The sequence below is a fragment of the Physeter macrocephalus genome, chromosome 2, assembly GCF_002837175.3.
Source record: "Physeter macrocephalus isolate SW-GA chromosome 2, ASM283717v5, whole genome shotgun sequence".
In the NCBI taxonomy this organism is placed as follows: domain Eukaryota; kingdom Metazoa; phylum Chordata; class Mammalia; order Artiodactyla; family Physeteridae; genus Physeter; species Physeter macrocephalus.
In genome coordinates this window covers 42,447,736-42,473,677 of record NC_041215.1, presented here as the reverse complement: position 1 = coordinate 42,473,677, position 25,942 = coordinate 42,447,736, and the positions used below count along the sequence as shown (strand labels likewise).

General features: G+C 36.4%; 1 protein-coding gene and 1 non-coding gene across 13 annotated transcripts in view; one reads left to right on the top strand and one right to left on the bottom strand.

Moving 5' to 3' along the window:
* Nucleotides 1-25,942, bottom strand: part of CCNT2 (cyclin T2) — a 46,659-nt gene that overhangs the window by 6,905 nt on the left and 13,812 nt on the right. For 6 of the 12 annotated variants that reach the window (XM_055087556.1, XM_055087562.1, XM_007116528.2 and 3 more), the window contains 5 exons: nt 11,147-11,275; nt 9,272-9,332; nt 6,955-7,017; nt 3,526-3,571; nt 1,708-1,871 (listed from right to left, as the gene is read on the bottom strand). In XM_055087556.1, the coding sequence (XP_054943531.1) occupies nt 1,708-1,871; nt 3,526-3,571; nt 6,955-7,017; nt 9,272-9,332; nt 11,147-11,275 (463 nt within the window). Of the gene's footprint in view, nt 1-1,707; nt 1,872-3,206; nt 3,572-3,690; nt 3,887-4,419; nt 5,313-6,954; nt 7,018-9,271; nt 9,333-9,772; nt 9,886-11,146; nt 11,276-12,561; nt 12,612-13,514; nt 13,761-13,905; nt 13,958-14,498; nt 14,641-15,057; nt 16,182-25,942 lie in introns of those variants that run through there. The other 6 variants (XM_007116533.4, XM_055087577.1, XM_007116532.3 and 3 more) reach the window with 6 other exon arrangements.
* TRNAV-CAC (transfer RNA valine (anticodon CAC)) lies at nt 17,878-17,950 on the top strand. The gene has a single exon. It is a non-coding gene; the product is annotated as a tRNA-Val (tRNA).

The following is a 25,942-nucleotide window of genomic DNA, read 5'->3' as shown; positions in this document are numbered from 1 at the left end:
AAGGGTAGGCAAACTATCACCAGTGGGCCAAATATGACCTGCATTCTGTTTTTTGTAAATAGTTTTACTGGAACACAGCCACTCATTTTACAGGTTGCCTATGGCTGTTTTCCAGCTACCGTGGCAGAGTTGTCTAGATGCATAGATAGTATAGCCCACAAACCCTAAAAGAGTTACTATCTGGCCCTTCACAGAAAAGGGAGCAGACCCTTAAAGAAATTTCTGTCTTAAAGAAGCATCTAAGATATTAATGGAAAAGCACATTCCAAAGCCATAGGGGTCTCTTACTTTATATAACGGAAGTCATGTAAATCCAGTTTTCAAATTAGCTTCAATTTTGTAAAGGAAACTGGGGAAAGCCCACAAAAAGAAACAGAAAACCTAACATACCAGTTTAGATTTATGTATATATTAGGAAAGAAATGTTATCTATTTCCTTTCTGAAATCTAGAGTGCCTGGTTAAAATGTCTTAATCCCCAGGAATCCCCTGCCTCTGGCCTGCTTATTTCTCTACCTGAAAAACGTCTTATCAGGAGACCTCCAAATTCCAGGTCCATGATGTACAGAACTTATACTCCCAATCTTTCCTTGTGAATTCATACTTATTAATCCAAGACAACAATGACACACTTTACCATCACTGGAACAGAGCAAGGAATATTACCATGAAAATATCTTTAGCTCACTGCTTCAAATCTTCTACAGTAAGTTAATACCTGACTTTGTGTTTATAAATTTTAAACTCAACAAAATTAGTTTACTTTATTTATTTAAAAAAATTTATTTATTTTATTTATTTTTGTCTGCATCAGGTCTTCGTTGCTGCGCATGGGAGGCTTTCTCTACTTGCGGCGAGTGGGGGCTACTCTATTGCAAAATTAGTGTACTTTAAATTAGGTATTCTTGTATTATCAACCTGTAGCATTATAAATCATATTTCTTTGAAAAGTCCTGAAAGGGCTTTAGATATTGAGTGGTGGTTAATATATGCTCATTTTTTCCCCCTTTAGGCTAATGAATCCTTATTTTCATCCTGTTCATTTGATCATGTAACTATACTTTAAAAAAAATAAATAAATTTATTTATTTATTTGTTTATTTTGGGCTGTGTTGGGTCTTCGTTGCTGCACGTGGGCTTTCTCTAGTTACGGCAAGAGGGGGCTACTCTTCGTTGCAGCGCGTGGGCTTCTCATTGCGGTGGCTTCTCTTGTTGCGGAGCACGGGCTCAAGGCACGTGGGCTTCAGTAGTTGTGGCTCGTGGGCTCTAGAACACAGGTTCAGTAGTTGTGGCGCATGGGCTTATTTGCTCCACGGCATGTGGGATCTTCCCGGACCAAGCTCGAACCCGTGTCCCCTGCATGGGCAGGTGGGTTCTTAACCACTGTGCCACCAGGGAAGCCCTGATCATGTAACTATACTTTTAAATTCTACTGCCAAATTGTTAAAATGGAATTATGTTTTTAAAGAGTCTTTATCTTTTCAAAATAGATGAAATATTAATAGATGAAATGATGTCTGGGATTGGCATCAAAATAACTATGGGGGAAGGAGGATGTTGGATTGGCCAGAACTGATAACTTCAATTGAGCAAGAATATATGGGTACTGAGTATTTTTTCAAACCTATACAAAAGTAGATAGACGTTTTAATCCATAATAAAAAGAAAAAATTTTAATGTAACAGAAAGATTTATTTTCTCTACTTACCATCTAGTAATTCCAGAGTAACTGTAGGATCCACATATTCCCACCAATGTTTTCCATCAGTTGACACGGGAATCTCCCAATTGGACCATTTGCAAGCCAAATGAATGCATACACATGCTATCACTGTTGGTTTATACTGAAGACAGAAGGTTGTAAGATGCAGACTGTTGTGGAGCAGGTTTGAAACGAGGAGTCATAGAAATTCAAATATGTAAAACAAAGAAAAACATTTACCAATAAGATTAGAGCAAAAACAAAATTATAAAGGTTTTCTTTTTCAAGTCTAGAATATAAAACCTTATTTTATTAAATTAAAAGTTAACATTATAACACTTTTTATGACTATGGTCATAAAAATTTGAACACTAAAAAACCTACATAGATTATGAACATTTTCACACTCTTACTTCCTAGAGTATATTAGTATTTTATTAATACTAATATATTAATATTTCTAAAATATTTTTTACATCTAAATTAAAAGTATTTTTACCTCTCTATACAAGGAGAGGAAGACAGTATATTTCAACTAATTACTACATACAAGTAAAACGCTTTAAACTTTCTTTGGTGGTATTTGTGTTTCTTTTGTAATGTCATGGCAAAAAACTAAAGAAAAAGCAGAAGACTGTAAAACTGACAAGGTAATTTCAATAACACATCATAATCAGGGATTACCATTTGATGTGGCTTAACAAACATTAATTCTTAAGTAACTCAGACAACTTAAAACCTATCTAGGTAAAACTATCTTCTTCTCAGCAAAGCCACAGAGGAAACTTACCTTTTGCTGAACAGCTTGAAGGCCCAATGTTGTTAAATACTACAAAAATACTACCTCTCTCCTTCCATGACATGCCAAAGACTGGGCATGTAGCATGTCACAGCTAGCCTCTTCTAACCAAAGTTTTAAATTTAAGTGATTTTTTTGGCCTTGTTGTTCAGAATTTCTAGGGATAGAGGTTAAATCCCAACAACATATACCTAAGAAAATATATTGGCTTTTGCCAATCCAAAGTTTTAAACAAAACTTAACAGTGTCACAAGAAATTAAGGACCAAATAAAGATGGTTTGGTCTACTCCTCCCCAATGACTCATTTTAAAAACAAATTTAAATCATTAATATCAATCTAGAACAAAATTAATATATTAGATGTGAAAGACTTTTAAAAACTATTCTTCCAGTTCAGTTTCAGAATTGATGAAAATGTCTACTGATCAAGCACAAACCCATACCATTCTTTATATGAACTGAAGAGGAAGTTTTTTTTTTTTTAAAGTAAAAATTATACTTATGCAAATCAAGGCACTGATAGGACATGACTACTACTAATCTACTACTGGCGGGTATTATCTGGAAAAAAACCCCCAAGTTATATAAATTTTATTTATTAAAAAAGCTTTAATGATTATTTTAAAGTTAAGATTGGATCAATGTGAAATTTTTTTAAATTGTCATTTAACTATAATTGTAAACTAGAAATAGCTTTATACTTACCAAGTTGCTCGAATTTCTACGTTAAGTTTAGCTCTTTGTAATCTTTAGCTGCTATTCAGGCTACCAATTTTAGACTTATGCACTCACAAATCGAGAATATGTCATCAGAAAGCACCACTACACTTCACATTGTGCATTTAACCCCTCTGTGCCAAAAGTCCCTTGTACAATACACCGCAAAGCAGACAGGAAGGTACCACCACAGTAGATGGTCCAGTCTCCTGCTGCAACAAGGGTAAGAGACACATTGAGGTGGCCCTGCATTAAAGGAAGCTATAGTGTGCTACAACAGTGCAACAAAGAGGGTCAGGATAACAACCTGTTGGTAGCCATGAAATAGGATGTCTGTGCCAAATCCTTGCTTGCTGTAAGAAAAGAAAAAAAAACGAAGACAATACTATCAGCTTTAACATGCTACCGTCGAAAAGTTCTCAACACAACAAAAACTTCAAAGATTTGTACACAAAAAGTAAATTTTACTTACTACTTACAAATATCACAAGAGCGCCATCATTTTCTATACTACTGAAAATCTTCAACAACATTCACTCAAATGTTTCTTGCTATCCCCCAAAGATCTGAGAAACAAGCCGATTTGCTTTTAGCTAGCCAGTTACAAGGGCTAAACTTGTTACTAAGTTAAGCATCTAGTCAGCTAAAAGTTGCAATAAAGCATTCTCCTGGATTTAAAAAAAAAAAGAAGAAGAAGAAGAAGAAAAGATTTTGAAGTCTAATACAAAATACAAAGAGTTGCCTGCCAGACTTAATCCTCAGTCATCATATTTAAGTTGGTTTAAGTACTTCCACCAAAAGAAAAAACAAAAACAAACACCCAATCCCCAAACTCAGAGAGCACAAACTGCTCAGTTTTTCATCATGCTACTAAGCATCAACAGAGAATAAACAACCTAGAAACATCATAAGGATGTAGATACAGAAAACACCACTGTATTATTTTTAAATTATATAATCCAGTTAACCATAACGTTAGAAAAGATACAAGTACTCTAGAGGGAATCAGGATGCTTCAATACTGGTCCTCAATAGAAAATCAATTTTTAACAACTAGCTTCTTGAAACACTGAAATTGAAAACAGTTCCCCTCTCCCTTCTTCTGCTTCTTATTCTTCCCAACAGGGATGCCTCTGCTATAGTCTCCCCCCTTTCCCCAGTTACATTCATAATCACTGACATACCTTTCCTCTCTGCTCACCTAGGATCAGTTCACCTCAGCTCACCCCCTCTAACAGGTCTCAAATTCCTTGCCCTCTCCTATTTTTATTTGTGGCACCTGTAATTCCCCGCTGCCCCATGTGGATCATCAACATAAAGGTTTACAAAAGGGATTTGGGTTTAGCAGAGTTGTGCTAAGGAAGAGTGTCAAAGCATCAGATGTCTTGGAGGCAGTGTGACTTAAGTATGGCATTCTTTCCTGGTGGGGAGGGAAGGAGAAATCACAGAAATGAAAGGTCCCTGTAAAATGACATCAGCCAATCCTGCAGCAAAGTAGCATAATAACTTTCTCATCTCCAGAGGTTGGAGGTAGGGGAGAACTTCAAAGAACTCAAACCTTTTACCCTCACCCCCACCCACGAAAGAATCTAAACATATAGAAAAGTAAAAATAAGTTTAAATTGCTATTGCAGTTTTCACCTCAGAACATATGTAAATTCAGTAACCTATTAAAAGTCATTGCAACAGAGAAGAATGTAGGGAAAATGTTCTTTTGTTAGCTGAAAGTGGTTTTAGGGGCAAAGGAAAAAAATATACCAAACACGAAAGAACATTTTAAAAATGGAGTAAGATGCAAATTATAGTTACTTGAAATGTTAGTCAGACAAAATGATGTTAAACACATGAGAGTTGTACTAAAATTTAAGAATTGGTCACATTTTAAACATTAAGAACAACAACAAAAAAATCAGATTTAAATATTTTGCTTTGGATGATATATCAAATTCATAGTTTTTGTAAATGTTTAAATTTTACTATTCAATTTTGCAAAATAAATGGACTTTAATGTCTCTAGCTTCTTTAGATAGGATTTAAGAGAAGCTGACTCAAATTTCACAATACTAAGCTGAAAATTCAGTTTCATTTCCTACTAAGAGTGTGTATATGCACATACACATACATATTTTTAACCTATATTTAATATCTTCAACATCTTTCTTTACTAATCTCAACTTAAGGCAAATTATATGGCTCTCCATTATTTAAACAAAACAGCTTACCCTTTCAAGTTTTCAAGAGAACAGAACTTCTCTAAAGCTCTATTTCTCCCGTTGCGGAGCACAGGCTCCGGACGCGCAGGCGCAGCGGCCATGGCTCACGGGCCCAGCCGCTCCGCGGCACGTGGGATCCTCCCAGACCGGGGCGCGAACCCGGTTCCCCTGCATCGGCAGGCGGACGCGCAACCACTGCGCCACCAGGGAAGCCCTAAAGCTCTATTTCTTAATCCAACATCTACACTAGTCATCTATACAATTCTATACTACACTGTAATACTGAGGATGAGAAAGTGCTATAAAATATATAACCATGAAGAACAGAAACCAAAATTAAATATGTTCTAGTTTAGTTTATAAATGATAACATTTGCTTTTAGGATTAAAAAAATATAAATGGGATTTTTATTAGTCCATTTCTTAACAATGACAACTGTGGTACCAGACAACAGGTTTGTCTGTTTTTATATGTAGCCATTAGCATAGTAATAAAACCTTAACCTAGGTATAAAGTGACTTCAATTTAGAATGAATAAGAGAACATTTAGGTAAACACTAGAAACAAGGCCTTCAAAAGTCCTACCCATTTTGTTTAGAATAAACCTAAACAAGTCTGGTGGTAAAGGAATGAAACTGCAAAATTTCATTTTCAAAAAGAACTATCAGAAAAAGGCACACTAAAGGTTCCAAGTGGTTGCTATTAGTATGTAACACTTCACATGGTAAACAGGAAAGAGGAAGTAGTACTGCATGCATCTGTGTGAAAAATTATTTCTAGAGATACAATGATAGATACATAGGATTCATTAACAAGAGTAGAAAAATATATACCACATGCTTTATAAGGAGTAAAGAAAACAATACAAAAACTTTGTACTCCTGTTTATAAAAGGTTTAATAAGTACATCACATGCTGTTATATATCATGCTATATAATAATTTCCTCATTATACAAAAAAAGGAAACCATTTTTAGTAATGCTAAAGAACTTTGAAAAATGTATTAAATCAATTCTGTTCAAACGAACATGGGCAAAACATTTCCCAAAATGACAAATCCACTAAGAAAGGCAATTTTTATCTGAAAGATTTGAAGCTGACCTCCAAATTCTTAAACCGTAATCACTTTTCAGGAAGTCAATCAAAGTTTGACATAAATTGGAAATTAATACTATTTTCTGCACCTATATGTTAAATTTGGCCTACATCTTAAATACTAACTGAATTGGGATGGGCATAGCCCAATGGGGAAGTAGAAAGAGTCCTAATATTTGGAAGCCCTCTAATTTTTTAGAGAAACAAGACTCTCACCTAAAGTTAAAGGAAGCTAACTCACCAGGAAGAACCAAAAATAGAAGTAGATGAATAGGTAGGTGTAGAACACTGAAAAATAATGCTTCAAAATGACATTTCTGCCATTTAAATAAAACTCAAGAAAAGGTTAGAAGAACAAAATAGCATTCAATTATCAATTATAGACAATAAAAAGCATTAAAACTTAACTTAAAAGTTTTCACTTACCTCTTACTAACTGGGTACATTTCACCACATCTGTGTGTGGGTGTTCAATGGTGATCTCAAAACCTGAAATGAAAAGTACTTTTTTTCCCAATCACTTACCACTATAATACTTGCCTGAGAAATGCCACTCATCACATAACCATAAACGTGTATTTTTCATCATTAAAAAAACTCAAAGACAGAGTTTCTCATCACTGACATGTTTATTATACCCCCAATCATAAGAAATAATATCTTCTCAAAAACAGTGTTCCAATTACGAAAACTGACAAAGTTATTTAGAGATAAGTAATATGTATTCAAAATTCTCAATTACAATTAGTTTGAGATTATCCTCAAGTTAAAAACAAACTAAAATCATGACAAATACAATTATTAAGCTTGCTCCACAGTTTAAGCAGGGAATTCAACTACGTAACATATTTCTTAAATATATTCCAACTCTTTCAGAAGATGTGAAAAGAACATTTTTCATAAATATAACCTTTGGGCCACCGTGGGAGAAATGACCTTTTAAATATGGTCCTCTTATTTTCTCACTGTGCCTTAGATCAATGGGTTTCAGTTAGCTTATAACTACATTTCATTACTAATAAAAATAAAATTGTTAAGGCAAGTGAACCTTATAGGCCTCAAGATTAAATCACTGTTTCTAAAACCAAAGGTGAGATACTGAAAAGCTATCATGTCCAGTCAACCCCTTAGGTAGGGCAGGGTTTTTCTGTTTCCATTTTTTTTTTTTTTGAAGTGGAGGTCATTGTATGGTACCTTCAGCAGTAGTAAAGGAATAACATCCTAATAAAGAGATTTATAAAGTTATTGTGTGGTCTCTTCATATTTCTACTGTTATTAAACCTGCAAAATCGCACTTTAACAAAAGCCATAGTTATATCTTGTAAATTCTAATGCTCCCCTTAAAATAATGCTATTCATTCTCTGTGTTTAAGAATCTGTCATCAACAATATGAATACGATACATTGATTTCATATGATAAAATAACTATCTTAAAATGTTATTTTCCTTCAACTTTCATTATTTGTAAAATTTCATATTTATGTAATAAAACGGTAACATGCTAAATAATTGGATTTGGAGGGAATAAAAAGATTCTCACTTTTATTTTTATATCTTTATATTATAAAAACTTTCAACAAGTTACATGTGTTTCAAACAGCCTACTTTTGTAATAAAAAGAATCTGTCATGATGGAAAGCTATGATTATTAGACTTCTATTCAACATTTGGGAATGGAGTATAAATAAGATAAAAGTAACTACCATAATAAATAATGATTATTTATGAAACACTATGTGGCAATTTTTTAAAAAAACAATCTTTCATCTTCAAATTCACAATGTTATAGCTACATTATTATTCCACCTTGCACATACAGGATGGAGGTACGAAAGGTAAAGGAACTTCTGACCGAGTTTAGAAAGCAAGTAAAGAGGCTTACACATTTAAGCACAGATCTCCATAAAGCCTATGTTCTTCCCACTACACCCTGCTAGGTTCTTCCAGAAGTAATATATGACTGTACACAGTCAAAACCTGCTTAGGGCTCAATTTCCTCATGAGTAAAGTAAAAGATTAGAATAAATGATTTTTACAGATTCTTAAGTTGCACAAACCTTGCAGACAATATAACTTTTAGACAAGGACGATCAACATTTAAATAACTACTATGTCACATTTAAAATGATGTGATAGGGACTCCTCTGGTGGCACCAGTGGATAAGACTCTGTGCTCCCAATGCAGGGGGCCTGGGTTTGATCCCTGGTCAGGGAACTAGATCCCACATGCATGCTGCAACTAAGGAGCCCGCGTGCCACAACTAAGGAGCCCGCCTGCCTCAACTAAGGAGCCCACCTGCCCCAACTAAGGAGCCCACCTGCCCCAACTAAGACCCAGCGCAACCAAATAAATAAATATTTTAAAAAATACAATAAAATGATGTGATAAATTCATAAGCCCTAGTACAGCAGGACTGCCATGTATGTTTATACATATTACAGTCATACACCACAGCCCTAAAGGACCATTCCCCAATGCAAATCCAAAATGAAGCACAGTGTCTCAACTATCTGAAAATATAAGAAATCACACTGAAGGCTATGTTTGCCATTCAATTAAATGCTAAACAAAATTAAATTTTAAAAAATGGCTTCCTTAGAACCAGGCAATACTATTCTGGCACCAAACCTTATTTTCAAATGTAACTTTCTTCAATGATAAAATTATTCCAGAAATCTTTTCCTTTATTTAGAATACTGCATTGAAGAACCACACAAATAATACCTGACATAAGTACATACCTAGGGTTTGTAGCATTATGGTTTCAAGTAAAACCAGTTCTTGAGTCTGCTGAAGGTAAGCCTGCCAGGTAAAAATAATAATATTAAAATGCTTAATAAACAACACTACTAGACTATGGGACTGTTAAATCTCATGAGTATTATAGATTCATTACAAACTTACTCAAGGTAGTTTGGAAATATGAAGAAAATAAAACTGAGGGTGATAGAGAAAACCTATTTTCTGTAATAATTCTAAATTCAATTACTTCTAATACAGGAAACTCTAAATTCAATTACTTCTAATACAGGAGATGTAAACAAAGCAAAACAAAACAAAACAAAAACCAATCTAAAAATAATATGAAAGGGGGTAGGTTAATTGAAAAAAGACATCTCCAGTCTGTAACGTAAAACTTTACCTAGGCATTGGTGCTTCAAGACTCATTAAGGACAGGAAGCACCAACCCAAGTAAGATTAAATTCGAACTGGCCTTTAAAGAAAAGGATTTATCAACTCACTCTAGGATATTTCATGTGGTAATTCCTTGACTGTCACAGTAGGTCAGTGCGTTATTTTTTAGAATTAAATTCCTCTCTTCAGAAAAGACAAAATAAAACAATCCCTCAAACCCCTAGATTAAAAGAAAAAATTTTAGCTATAAAATATCAAAACAATGTACCATACACCTGTGGGGGCAAAAACAGACGATCTTCTCCCTCAACTTCAATAAATCATTGCCCTAATGTAGTTACTCGGGGAGTAAAAGGTATGAAAACTTTCCTGCCATCTCATTCTTATATCATGACAATTAACTAAGGTGATAAGAAAACTATATTATATATAAATATTCATTTCTGTAAGGACATATTGCTAAACTTAGAGTGAAAGCACCTTTAATTTTATTTATGCCCATTTTGAGATCACTGGGCTGAATTTTAAAACATAGATTTTTCTGTTATTTGAACAATACCCTAAGCATTCACAAGAAATAATTCTGAATTTGTAAAGTTAATAGAAACTATAAGAAGTAACTTTAAATAATCACGCATTCTCTATTATTGAATAGCTACATTAATATTTTAGTCCCTTAAAGCCAACATGTAGGATAAAAACTGTCATTAATAAAATCAGATATATTTAATTTGGACCTTAAACTTGATCCAAATCAAACTGAATTAATACAGTCTGGTAGTCATTCAATAGTTAACAGTTCCTGATAAAGCAACTCACTTACACAGGAGTGCTAGAAAAAGGATTTCAAAGGCCCAGAATGCTAGCTTCTGTTTTAAGATGTCAGAACATTTAAAAATGGTGTTTTCAAACAAGGTCTACTGAAACATTGGTGATGAACAAGCTGTTTGTAAACCAGTATTACTCTTTAGGAAAACAAAAATAATTTCAAAATGACACTCATGAAAGCATGGTAAAATAAATCTTTATGTATCGGAGAATAGCAGTAGCATACACGCATTAATAAGGGAACACTTCTATAAAAAGAGTAATTACTGGTCTAGAGATAAATCCAGAGGTTTTTCTATTCCCTCATTTGCCGACAATTTAAGATAATTATATATCTCTGGTCTTAAATACACCCAAACGATGGAGGTGATATGATATACCCTCTACAAACGTCACAGGTTTGCTGTGAGGATAAACAAAATGTGAAACACTTAAAAAGCACCCTTGAATCAAAGCTTTACATGATGCAGAATGACAATGAAATTCATGAACATAACATGAAATATGTTTCTGTCAGATCACTTCCTGGTATTACATTCCTAAGTTGTAACAGTAATAAGCAGCACTGGAAGGCAACACCAATCGAATTATATTTTTATTAAGTCTAAATAATGAAAAGGTTTCAAAACCCAAAACACCCAATTTTTACATACATCACATTTAGTATCCAGCAGTGGCTCTAGGGGATGAAGACAAGCATGTGCTACTTTGATAACATGTTCAAGTTTTCGAGCCTGTTCTTCTACTTTTGCAGCCAAAAATAATGCAGTAGGTGATATTATCTGTGGAAAAGATAAAATTTGGTGATTTAAAAACAAATAAATTTTGGAAACACCTTCTACTTTCTAAGGGAGGGGGCATGCAAGAAAGGAATGCAATATTAATAGTATGAACTGAAGTTGGGCTATGACGAGATTAAATTTTTAAAAAGTTATTCATTAGATAGAACTAGTAACCTCAGTCTATAAAATCTGTTTTACTTGTTTTGCAAGTAGAATTCTAAAAGGAAAAAGACTTACACTTTAGCTAAAAGAAAGTTTAAATAATATTAACGCACATTGTGGAGGTAAAGGAAAAAACTCAAGCAAAATAATGAAGCCAAAGCTTTAAAAAAAAAGAAAGAAAGAAAGAAAAAAGAAAAAAAAGAAAAGTGGGTAAAGTATACCCAGATTTTCCCTCTTTTGAGGCAGTCACCACTTACTAGGATTCTTTTAATCAATGCTTCTTTTTGTGGCTAAGAGCTATACAATCTTGCTTAAGAGAGAAAAAGAACAAGAATCTACAAGGCAAAATAAGAGGATTCTGAACATGAAACTGCTACCTAATAGCTCTATTACTTCAATACAGCAATATTAAAAGTAGCTAAAAAACCAGGGAATATAAACATGTAAGACAAACCAACAGAGTAGAAACCTTTCTAACTGGAGATGAAAAAATTAATTTTTTTTAAGCTTTAGTAAGTTATGTTCTTCGGATAGAAACGTAAGAACATTGCACTATAAAGATACTAAGAGAACACCAATTCTGAGCAAATATTTATCCAAAAACTTAGTAGTGAACCAAATAATTGCTGACTCAGAAAACTGGCATAATTTAAGTTCAAATAACATTCTAGGAATATATATAAAAAATCTGTCATGAAAAGATAATTTCTAAATGTCAAGATTCAGGTACATTATTTTTCAAGAGATGAATATCTGAGTCTAACTGCATCTGAGGGGTTATCAATCACTATACAGAAACAATGCCAAAAGAAGCAGGGGAGGAGGGGGGGGGGCATAAATCAAGCTACATGATTTGGGTAGTTAACATAAGGAGAAAATTTGATACAGGGGAGGTGGACCTTTCTTCTGATAGCTTTTAAAACAACTTATAAATATCATTCTTGAGATATAAAATTTAACACTGGATTTTGGATCTGAAAGGGGCCTTCTCTCTAGTCCAACTGCATTTGCGGATGAGTCAATGGAGAAAAATGACTTCACGAAGCTCTCTTCCTATGTATAAACCTTTAAAACATACCTAAAATTAAGTGAGTTTGGCTACAAACAACTAGAAATAATGTTACCTTAAATAGACTGAATAATTCCATCTTGGACTTTCAAGTTATTTCAGTCTCTTAAAATTAAAATTACAACAGGAAATGGTTTAAAAAATTGAGAATGCTCAGAAAAGCAACTTATTCTTAGTTTTCATAGATATAGACTAAACTGTTATTCTTTACAACAGATTTAATTAAGCAATACCAAAATTAGTCAATATTCTTGAAATACCAGTTATATGGCAGTCATCCAGGGCAGGGGGGGTCCCTGAGATGTAGAAAGTGTAAGATAACTGAGAGTGGACAATTATCTTCTATCTGTTCTGTCATTCTTTCTACATACTGAAAACTTCTTACCACTGCTACCTAGTCTGTTTGATTAATTCCTTTTCTATTTAACAGTTTGCCTCAAAAGATCACACCCCCCCAAGGTAAAATTCCCAAGTCAGGGCGAATCGCTCTTCTTTATTCAATAGCAAACGGTGTATTCCTCTATCATTGTACTTACACTGTACTCTAACTTGGGGTTTATTAATTTTGTCTGCCCTACCAGTCTAGAAGCAGCTTGAACACAGAGACTAAATTATTCATTCGTGTTCCCATTATCCAACATTGTGCAGCTGCTGTTCAAAATACTTGCTGAATGAATGATATGTGGATAATCCACATATTAATATAAAGGCACCAATATTAAGTTCAGAGTATTCCAAATGTCACAACAAAAAATCTAAGAGCCAATGCCAAGGTAAGAAATGCAAGAAACACTCAATAAAATGAAGATACTCTCAGTTTCCCACAATCTCTCATTTATTATCTCATTCATGTCTAAGAGGGAAATGGCTAAGTCAATCTTCAAATGCTAGACCTCTTTGTCAAACAGTGAAGCAATACAGGCTCAAGTGAAAAGTCAAATTAGACTGAACTTAATATTAATATTTAAACTGTCTTCCTAACACCAGATAATCCAGAATTTCTCTTACTTGCCTAAAGGGCACTTCTAAAAGTCTCCAATGAGTTTTTCTTGGTAAAATCTCTTAGGACTCCCAGTCACAGCTCCATCCTCTTCAGACTTTTTGTAAACCTCAATATCAAGAAGCACTTTCAAACCACATAGCTCTTCTCCTTAGAAGACAGTCTCAATGGACACAAAATATGCATGCTAGTGAATGATTCTAAAATTCTACAAAAAAGTTTTAAAAATTAAGTATTCAAGGAGCTAAGCAATGATCTTCAGGATAGGTTCCTGGTTTATTTACCCACACTCCTCACAGAAGTCTTTCTGTTCTCCCTCTAAATAGGGCTCAATTCTCATCCTCCTCCAGTGCAACTAATACCCAACACTCTTCCAAAGTTCCTGGTGAAATCCACTACCTCCATTCACATTTCCTCCTCTACTGCCTGCAAACATCTTACTCCATCAGGGCTGTAAAAACAAAACAAAACAAAACACCTTTTTAGATACTTTGTGAATATCCATGCGAGGCTTTAATTTTAAGGACTGACTAAGGAAGGTAATCAAACTAGGTACCACTGCTTTTTGTATGAAAAGCTGACTTTGTTGTGTGGCTTATTAAAACAAAAATAACTCAAAAACCTTTAAGCAATGACAATACTTCTAGTTGGTCAGTGGCTTTTAAAGGTGAGCATACTTCTAAAGGCAACAAACATTCATTAGCAAAGTTGCTTCGAAGTACAAGAATTCACACCAATATTGGAGTAGACATTTGGTTGGTTCAAATGACCAATTACAAACTGAGATTCAGTTCACTGGGGACAGGGACCATGCACTATTCATCTTTTGTGTTCTGGTACTGAGTTTAATAAACTTTCTCAAGTCACTGTAACTAAAGGGAAGAAAAACTGATCTTTAAATAGTGTCCACAGTTTGTCACTCTAGCAGATGTACAACTATTTCAAGGGCATATTACATTCTCAAAACAAGACAAATTTCTACAGAAATATACCATACAAATGATGGAGAGGGGGAGGTAGAGGTGATGAAGCCAGCTGTAGCACAGTAGTCAGACTGCCTCAGTGGAATCCTGGCTCTGTTATCTGACTAGCCTAGGCAAATTACTTATTCTCTTTGTGGCTCAGTTTCCGCATCTGTAAAATGGGAGAGATAGTATCTGCTTATAAAGTTGTGGTAAGGATTAAATGAATCAATATATGTAAAGCACTTAGAATAGTGCCCCATAGTAATATGATTCAAATATTATTATTACTATGCTGCAAAATGAAACAACAGTTGTGTATTTTTAGGGTTGATCTTAAATTTAAAAAGTGATTTAACATGCTCATCAAAATTCCCTTCTTTCTTGCTCACCTTCTTTCTTCCACGGTTAAACTCAATTCTTTAAAGGCTTCATTATAGTCCTAACTAATAAGCAGATTCAAACACTGAAATGATGACACTTGACTTGACTTTAATGATTACACTTGTACTCCCCTCTCTTTCCTTCTCCCTCCAGTTGCTTTTACATTCTTATCTTATTCTATTCCTTTGTATGTTTCCATTCCTACCTCTTGATCTGACTCCCTTCCTTCTCCATCTTTCTCCTCCTGCCCATTCCTGGCTGCTGTCTCCCCCTTCTGCTCATGATGCCCTCACTGCTGACATTCTTCACTTTCCATTGCTGGCTTCAACCTTGATAGTTGGAGGCAAGGTCAGTTTGCATTAACAAAAAGCTTGGGTGATTTCTAAGTCACTGAAAATGGCTACATCAAAATCAGTTTCAAATAAATCATTCTGGTCTTTATTCTTTTAGTATATACATTTTTATTTAAGAACTAGCCATAGCTGTTTTATTACTCTTCAACTTTAAATCTCCTAATGCAAAAAAGCCCTAACAGAAGCAAAGACCTCCAAGTCTGCTTTTTATTTGCTAATACATCAACAACAAGCTTTTTCTAATCTTTTCCTAGGTTTCCTCTTTAGGTCCTATAGGCTGGTGAGGCCATTTCTGCCTTGTCCCTTAACTGCCCCAACACTTCCTGTCCCCTAAGAATAGGAGAAACGATTTCTGTGCCTTGAAGACGCTTCATTAATAAATATCCAGCTAGTTCTAGGTACCACAGTCTGAATTTGGAACTCACTTGCCTGTGGCTATAGTTAAGGAAAAGTGGTAATGGTATAACTTCAGCAAAGACTCACAGAAAGAGGATCCCAAAACAGGAAAAGTAAAGTAAAAACTTAGATATAAAGAAAAACAGCCCCCCAACAAAGAAGAAAACAGAATAGGTCAAAATGTCCACTTGTTACTAAGAAAGATCACCAAGCTTCAACAAATTAAACCAAAATTCCAGTACAATGTTAAAAAGGGGTTTAAACCCTTAATCTTACTGCACTGAAAAGAGTGGCATTTCAGTGTTACAGAAAATGTCATTAACTCACTCTGGCATTTTAGCTGTTTTCCTACCCATATAATTATGTGTGAGTGTAATACTGTCAACGTAAGAAATTTTATGTTGAGAATTAAAAAAAATCTTCAGGTTGGATGTTATTTGGAACATCTAGTTACATTTAAAAAAGAGCTGGCTTGGGCTTCCCTGGTGGCGCAGTGGTTGAGAGTCCACCTGCCGATGCAGGGGACACAGGTTCATGCCCCGGTCCGGGAAGATCCCACATGCCGCGGAGCGGCTAGGCCTGTGAGCCATGGATGGTGAGCCTGCGCATCTGGAGCCTGTGCTCCGCGACGGGAAAGGCCACAACAGTGAGAAGCCTGCCTACCGCAAAAACAAACAAACAAAACAAAACAAAAAAAAAGAGCTGGCTTAATAAAGACTGAAAAAATACTAGTATTCAGTATTGCTAAAAAAATAGTACTGATGAAGAGAATAGGGCTTGATTTCCAGAGTAATTACATTATATTTAAATACATTTAATATGCTTAACACAACTTGGCATTTTAAAATTTATTTATTGAGGAGTACCTTATCATTATGAATTTGTTACAAAAATGAAAAAAAATCAATTTATAGTTTAAAATACCCTTAGCATTTCAAATGTTGGTGTTCAACTCTCCCTTACATATTCATCTCCTACCAGCCCATAATAAACAATCATAGTATTGTGAAATAAGAACATTAACGTTGCATATATATGCTATCATACCACATAAACCTTAAAAAGACGACTTTTCTTCAGATGGCTAAACAAACAAAAACTAATATTATAGAAGAATTAATACTGTGAAGATGGCCTGATCCTCCAAATTGATCTACAGATTCACACAATCCCTGTCAAATCCCAGCTTCTTTTTTGCAGAAACTGACCAGCTGATCCTAAAATTCATATGGAAATGCAAGGGACAGAGAATAACCAAAACAACCTTGAAAAAGAAGAACAAAGTTGGAAAGACTCATACTTCCTGAATTCAAAACTTACAAGCTACAGTAATCAAGACTATGTGGTACTGCATAAAGACATATAGGTTGTGGAATAGAATAAAGAGTTCAGAAATAAACATTATATTTATGGTCAACTGATTTTTCAACAAGAGTGTCAAGATAATTCAATGAACAGTCTTTTCACCTAATAGTGCTGGGACAACCATATAATCACATGCAAAAAAATGAAGTCCATCCCCCCCTCTTTAACACCACAAACCAAAAGTTAACACCACAAACCAAAAGTAACTGAAAATGGATCACAGGCCAAAATGGAAGAGCTAAAACTATTTTTAAAAACTCCTAGAAGAATACAGCAATAAATCTTCATGACTTTGGATCAGGCAATGCTTTCTTAGATATACCAAAGCACAAGTGACAAAAGAAAAATATTAATAAATTGGATACATGTGCTACAAATGACACCATCAAGAATGTGAAAAAGACAAGCAATGCAAGAAAATACTCCCAAATTATTTTTCTGATAAGCGATTGTTACCCAGAATACATAAAGACGTCCTACAACTTAGATTTTTTTCAATAAACACATATTACAGTGCCTCAGCAACTGCAGTGGGTTGAATCCACAGATGCAGAACCTTGTATACAGAGGGCAGGGCAACTGTAAAGTTCTATGCAGATTTCCTAGTGTGTGGGGGTGGGGTCCCTAAACCCTGCACTGTTCAAGGCTTAAGCATATACAAATGGCCAACACACACATGAAAAGATGCTCCAGACCATTAATCACTATGGAAATGCAAATCAAAACCAGGAGATACTGTACACTCACTAGGATAACCATAATTTTGAAAAAAGACAGTTTAAGTGTTGGCAAAGATGTGGAGAAAGTGGAACCATTTAACGTTGTTTGTGGGAAGGTAAAATGGTATGAATACTTTGGAAAACCATTTGGCAGTTTCACAAAATGTCTTTAAAAAAACTATCCAAGGGACTTCCCTGGTGGTTCAGTGGGTAAGACTCCTCACTCACAATGAAGGGGGCCCAGGTTCAATCCCTAGTCAGGGAACTAGATCCCACATGCATGCTGCAACTGAGTGTCCACATGCAGCAACTAAGAAGTCCACATGCCTCAACTAAATGATCCCTCACACCACAAGGAAGATCCCACGTGCCACAACTAAGACCCGGTGCCGCCAAAATAAATAAATAAAAATAAATAAATAAATAATTTTTTTTTTTTTAAAAGCGCTACATAAGATTATTGAGATCTAGGTTTACCATACAATCCAGCAATTCCACTCCCAGGTATATACTCAAGAGAAAACAAAACCTTAACTCCACACAAAACCTTGCACACGAATGTTCACACACCAGCATTATTCACAATAGCAAAAAATTTGAAACCTAGATGTCCATAAACTGATAAATGGACGAATAAAATGAGGTATATCCACACAATGAATGGAATGTTACTCAGCAGTAAAAAGGAATGAAGTGCTAATATATGCTACACCATGGGCAACTCTTGGAAACATTATGCTAAGTGTAATACCACATATTGCATAATTCTATTTATATGCAATGTCCAGAATAGGCAAATCTACAGAGACAGAATGGTTGTCCAGGATTGGGAGGGGGGAGAAAAATCAGCGAACTGCTAATAGGCACGGGGTTTCTTTTTGGGGTGATGAAAATACTATACACTTAGATTGTGATAATGGCTGCACAACTCTATAAATATACCCACTGAATTGCACATTCTAAACTGGTGAATTTAAGGTATATTTTCATCGCCCCCAAAAGAAACCCTGTGCCCATTAGTTCACATCACATCTATTTCCTTAAATATGACATATACAGAGTACTTAACATGCCAGCTTTACAACCAGAACCACAACTTATATTTAAGTATAAAATATTAAGTTAATGCCCCAAAATGCTGTGGGGTGGTAAGGATGTTTCTATCACTTTCCTCATTCCCTAGAATGTGTATACATGTTTATACTAGAATATATAGTGATCTAATTTGATTTTCACTTAAAAAAATTACTGTAAACAATTTTATGTACTAAAAATATCTTTGTTATGCCTTCAAAGTCAGTTTATAAATTACATAAAGTCAGTCTTCATACAGAGACCTTTGTGTACCTTGGCTAATGCAAACACTCTGCATATCTGTTAACATAAAAATCTGCTCTATTCTATAGACCAGGCTCAGTTTAGAATTACTACATCACCAAACTGTATAAAATACTTTCTTAGTTCTGGGACAAATAAGCTAAAGCCATCAAAGAAGCATATGAACTATCAAGACTAGCAGACACAAGTATGTGTGTGTGCATGAAAAAAGGTATGAATTATGTGAATATTTTACAATCATTTAATTTTGAGAGAAAAAAGCTGCTTCATGAAGACTTTATAAAGACTTATGTAAGATATGGTTAATACATTCCATCAGTCAACATATGTAACTAGACATATAGAGCACCATGTTTCAAAATAACCTTAAAGCTTTTTTTTAAAACTTTGAGCTCTCTTCAGAATCAATTTGAAAAAAAATCTAACAAGAATATCACATGCTTTCGTATGTCTATCAAAATCTTTCTGATGAATCTTCCGCCTTGCTTACCCAAATCTCCACAGAATCAGAGTAACAAGATAGCAAAACCAAGAGCCTATGGATGCTTATAACCAAACCACTTAACAAGGAAATCCCAAAATACAAATGGGAGAGGAGAAAACAGGCTACTGTAACCACAATACCTACAGTATCAGCATCTATGCAATAAGGGAAGTAATGGGGCATGTGCTGGACTTGATAACAGAAGAAACTCAAAGTAGCCAACAGGCATCCACTGGAAACCATGGCAGGCCAATTTGAGAACAGCAGCTAAACCTGGGAAAAATTTTGTCAAGTCCAATTAAGTGGATGAATGCATGAGGCCTAGAGTAAGGCTTAAAGGGTTGAAGCTAAGTTGTATGAACTTTTGAAACTTATCTCCCAAGGCTCTCTTCCAGGACTCCATATTGAAGAAAAACTTCTGGGAACAAAAAGCAAAATTGGCAGGATAGGTACAAGGCAAAGCAGAGATAAAAATGAGGTAGGGGAACACAGCCAGGAAACCCCAAAAAGCAACCTGCTACATTTCTGAATATTACACAAAATAACAGTGAAGTTAGAAAAGCTCCTCTGAAACACATCTACTTAAAGCTCAGGAAAACTAATCTCTCAAAAAAGTGAGTATCACAAAAAGTATTTAGGTCTTACAAAGATACTATAAGAAAAAAATTAGAAGAGTTGTCTCTAAACAACAAAAATCACACTAGAAAGAACTGCTTTAAAAAAAAATTCAACAAATGGTACTGAGAAAACAATATCTGCATGCAAAAATCAGACCCTTACCTTACACCATATATAAAAGTTAGCTCACTATGGACCAAATACTTAAATGTAAGAACTAAAACTATAAAACTTAGCAGAAGATGGGAAATAATTTTGGATTTGGCGATGATTCTTGGATATGACACCAAAAGCACAGGCAACAAAAGCAAAAATTTGGACTTCATCAAAATTAAAAACTTTTGTGCACTAAAAAAAAAAAAATACATACATATATATATATATATATATATATACATACATATGAAGTTGGCCTACAGAATGGGAGAAAATACTTGCAAATCATGTATATGATAAGGGATCAATATCCAGAGTATATGAGGAACTCATATAACTTAACAACAAAACACCCAACTAAAATATGGACAAAGGACTTGAGTAGACATTTCTCCAAAGAAGATAAATGACCAATAAACACATGAAAAGATGCTCAACACCAGTAGTCATCAGAGAATCTCAAATGAAAACTACAGTGAAATATCACTTCACACCTATTAGGATGGTTATTATCAGAAAACCAGAAAAGAGTAAGTGTTGGTGGGGATTCCCTGGTGGCACAGTGGTTAAGAATCTGCCTGCCAATGCAGGGGACACGGGTTCGAGCCCTGGTCCGGGAAGATCCCACATGCTGCGGAGCAACTAAGCCCGTGAGCCACAACTACCGAGCCTGCACTCTAGAGCCCGTGCTCTGCAACAAGAGAAGCCACCGCAATGAAGAGTAGCCACTTTCCTCAACCAGAGAAAAGCCTGTGCGCAGCAACAAAGACCCAATGCAGCCAAAAACACCAAAAAAAAGAGTGTTGGTGAGGATGTGAAATTGGCATCTGTGTGCATTACTAGTTGGAATATGAGATGCTGCTATTGCTATGGAAAACAGTATGGCAGTTCCTCAAAAAATTAAACCCAGAATTACAATGTGATCCAGTAAATCCATTTCTCGGTATACACCCTGAAATACTGAAAGCAAGGAATTGAGCAATTTTACATTCATGTTTATAGCAGCTATCCACCTGTCCATTAACAAATTAAAATGAACTGTAGTACAAACATACAATGGAATACTACTCAGCTTTAGAAAGAAAGGAAATTCTGACACATGCTACAAACATGAATCTTGAAGACATCAGGTAAAGTGAAATAAGCTAGACATGAAAGTTCAAATATTTTAAGATTCCACTTATAGGAGGTACCAAGAATAGTGAAATTCATAGCAAAGTAGAATGGTGGTTGCTGGGGGCGGGGAGAAAGGGGAAATGTGAAGTTTGATTAATAAATAGACTTTCAGTTTGTGAAGATAAAACGTTCTGGATATGGATGGATGGTGGGGGTGGGTGCACACAATGTGAACGTACTTAATGCCACTGAACTGTACACTTAAAAATGGTTTAGGGCTTCCCTGGTGGTGCAGTGGTTGAGAGTCCGCCTGCCAATGCAGGGGACACGGGTTGGTGCCCCAGTCCGGGAAGATCCCACATGCCGCGGAGCGGGTGGGCCCGTGAGCCATGGCGGCTGAGCCTGCGCGTCCAGAGCCTGTGCTCTGCAACGGGAGAGACCACAGCAGTGAGAGGCCCGCGTACCACAAAAAAAAAAAAAAAAAAAAAGTTTAAATGTTACATTTTATGTCATATTTTACCACTATTAAAAACACCAAAAAATTTAACACACCTCCAAATTAACAGACATTAAAAAAGTGATTCAGATGGTGAATTTGCACCTACAACATGGTGGAGGAGTAAGACATGGAGATCACCTTCCTCCCCACAAATACATCAAAAATACATCTACATATGGATCAACTCCTACAGAACACCTACTGAACGCTGGCAGAAGACCTCAGACCTCTCAAAAGGCAAGAAACTCCCCACGTACCTGGGTAGGGCAAAAGAAAAAAGAAAAGAAAGAGACAAAAGAATAGGGACGGGACCTGCACCCCCAGGAGGGAGCTGTGAAGGAGGAAAAGTTTCCACACACTAGGAAGCCCCTTCACTGGTGGAGACGGGGGGGTGAGCGGGGGGGAGCTTCAGAGCCACGGAGAAGAGCACAGCAACAGGGGTGCGGAGGGCAAAGTGGAGAGATCCCCGCACAGAGGATGGGTGCCGACCAGCACTCATCAGCCCGAGAGGCTTGTCTGCTCACCTGCCGGGGCGGGCGGGGGCTGGGAGCTGAGGCTCAGGCTTCAGACGTCAGATCCCAGGGAGAGGACTGGGGTTGGCTGTGTGAACACAGCCTGAAGGGGGCTAGTGCGCCACAGCTAGCTGGGAGGGAGTCCGGGAAAAAGCCTGGAGCTGCCGAAGAGGCAAGAGACCACTGTTTCCAGGTGCGTGAGAAGAGGGGATTCAGAGCACCGCCTAAACGAGCTCCAGAGATGGGCATGAGCTGTGGCTATCAGCACAGACACCAGAGATGGGCATGAGACCCTAAGGCTGCCGCTGCAGTCACCAAGAAGCCTGTGTGCAAGCACAGGTCACTATCCACACCTCTCCTCCCGGGAGCCTGTGCAGCCCGCCACTACCAGGGTCCCGTGATCCAGGGACAACTTCCCTGGGAGAACACACGGCGTGCCTCAGGCTGGTGCAACCTCTTGTTGGCCTCTGCTGCCGCAGGCTCGTCCCACATCCGTACCCCTCCCCACCCACCCCAAGGCCAGAGCCCTCGATCAGTCAATCCTTTAACCCTGTCCTGTCTGGGTGGGGAACAGACGCCCTCAGGCGACCTACACGCAGAGGTGGGTCCAAATGCAAAGCTGAACCCCAGGAACTGTGCAAACAAAGAAGAGAAAGGGAAATTTCTCCAGGAAGCCTCAGGAGCAGCGGATTAAATCTCCACAATCAACTTGATGTACCTGCATCTGTGGAAAACCTGAACAGACAACTAATCATCCCAAAATTGAGGCAGTGGACTTCGGGAGCAACTATAGACTTGGGGTTTGCTTTCTGCATCTAATTTATTTCTGGTTTTATGTTTATCTTAGTTTAGTATTTAGAGCTTATTATGACTGGTAGATTTGCTTATTGATCTGGTTGCTCTTTTCCTTTTTTTATATATATATTTTTTCCTTTTTCCCTTTTTGTGTGTATGTGTATGCTTCTTTGTGTGATTTCCGTCTGTACAGCTTTGCTTTTGCCATTTGTCCTAGGGTTCTGACTGTCCGTTTTCAATTTTTGTTTTTTAGTATAGCTTTTAGCACTTGTTATCATTGGAAGATTTGTTTTTTGGTTTGGTTGCTCTCTTCTTTCCTTCTCTCTTTTTAAAATTACTTTTTTTATTTTTAGTAATTAATTTCTATTTTAATACCTTTATTTATTTATTTCCTTTCTTTCTTTTTTTTCTCCCTTTTCTTCTGAGCTGTGTGGCTAACAGGGTCTTGATGCTCTGGGTGGGTGTCAGGCCTGTGCCTCTGAGGTGGGAGAGGAGAATTCAGGACACTGGTCCACCAGAGACCTCCTGACCACACATAATATCAAACTGCGAAAGCTCTCCCACAGATCTCCATCTCAACGCCAAGACCCAGCTCCACTCAACGACCAGGAAGCTACAGTGCTGGACACCCTATGCCAAACAACTAGCAACACAGAACACAAACCCACCCATTAGCAGAGAGGCTGCCTAAAATCATAATAAGGTCACAGACACCCCAAAACACACCACCAGATGCTGTCCTGCCCATCAGAAAGACAAGATCCAGCCTCATCCACCAGAACACAGGCACTAGTCCCCTCCACCAGGAAGCCAACACAGGCACTAGTCCCCTCCACCAGGAAGCCTACACAACCCACTGAACCAACCTTAGCCACTGTGGACAGACACCAAAAACAATGGGAACTACGAACCTGCAGCCTGCGAAATGGAGATCCCAAACACAGTAAGTTAAGCAAAATGAGAAGACAGAGAAATACACAGCAGATGAAAGAACAAGGTAAAAACCCACCAGACCTAACAAATGAAGAGGAAATAGGCAGTCTACCTGAAAAAGAATTAGAGTAATGACAGTAAAGATGATCCAAAATCTTGGAAAGAGAATGAAGAAAATATAAGAAACGTTTAACAAGGACCTAGAAGAACCAAAGAGCAAACAAACAGTGATGGACACCACAATAAATGAAGTTAAAAATTCTCTAGAAGGAATCAATAGCAGAATAACTGAGGGGGAAGAATGGATACATGACCTGGAAGATAAAATAGTGAAAATAACTACTGCAAAGCAGAATTTTAAAAAAAGAATGAAAAGAATTGAGGACAATCTCAGAGACCTCTGGAACAACATTAAATGCAACAACATTCAAATTACAAGGATCCCAGAAGAAGAAGAGAAAAAAAAAGGGACTGAAAAAGGAAGCACAGAGAGTCCCATACAGGATAAATCCAAGGAGAAACATGCCAAGACACATATTAATCAAACTATCAAAAATTAAATACAATGAAAAAATATTAAAAGCAGCAAGGGAAAAACAACAAATAACATACAAGGGAATCCCCAGAAGGCTAACAGCTGATCTTTCAGCAGAAACTCTGCAAGCCACAAGAGAGTGGCAGGACATATATAAAGTGATGAAAGGGAAAAACCTACAACCAGATTACTCTACCCAGCAAGGATCTCATTCAGACTGGATGGAAAAACTAACACCTTTACAGATAAGCAAAAGCTAAGAGAATTCTGCACCACCAAACCAGCTCTACAACAAATGCTAAAGGAACTTCTCTAAGCAGGAAACACAAGAGAAGGAAAAGACTTACAATAACAAACTGAAAACAATTAAGAGAATGGTAATAGGAACATACATATCAATAACTACCTTAAATATAAATGGATTAAATGCTCCAACCAAAAGACACAGACTGGTTGAATGGATACAAAAACAACACCCGTACATATGCTTTCTACAAGATACTCACTTCAGACCTAGGGACACATACAGACTGCAAGTGAGGGGATGGAAAAAGATATTCCATGCAAATGGAAATCAAAAGAAAGCTGGAGTAGCAATTCTCAAATCAGACAAAATAGACTTTAAAATAAAGACTATTACAAGAGACAAAGAAGCACTGTACATAATGATCAAGGGATCAATCCAAGAGGAAGATATAACAGGTGTAAATATTTATGCACCCAACATAGAAGCACATCAGTACATAAGGCAAATGCTAACAGCCATAAAAGGGGAAATCAACAGTAACACAATCATAGTAGGGGACTTTAACACCCCACTTTCACCAATGGACAGATCATCCAAAATGAAAATAAATAAGGAAACACAAGCTTTAAATGATATGTTAAACAAGATGGACTTAATTGATATTTATAGGACATTCCATCCAAAAACAGCAGATTACACTTTCTTCTCCAGTGCTCATGGTACATTGTCCAGGATAGATCATATCTTGGGTCACAAATCAAGCCTTGCTAAATGTAGGAAAATTGAAATCGTATCAAGTATCTTTTCCAACCACAATGCTATGAGACTAGATATCAATTACAGGAAAAAAATCTGTAAAATTACAAATACATGGAGGCTAAACAATACACTACTTAACCAAGAGATCAAAGAAGAAATCAAAAACTACCAAGAAACAAATGAGAATGAAAACACGATGACCCAAAACCTATGGGATGCAGCAAAAGCAGTTCTAAGAGGGAAGTTTATAGCAATACAATCCTAC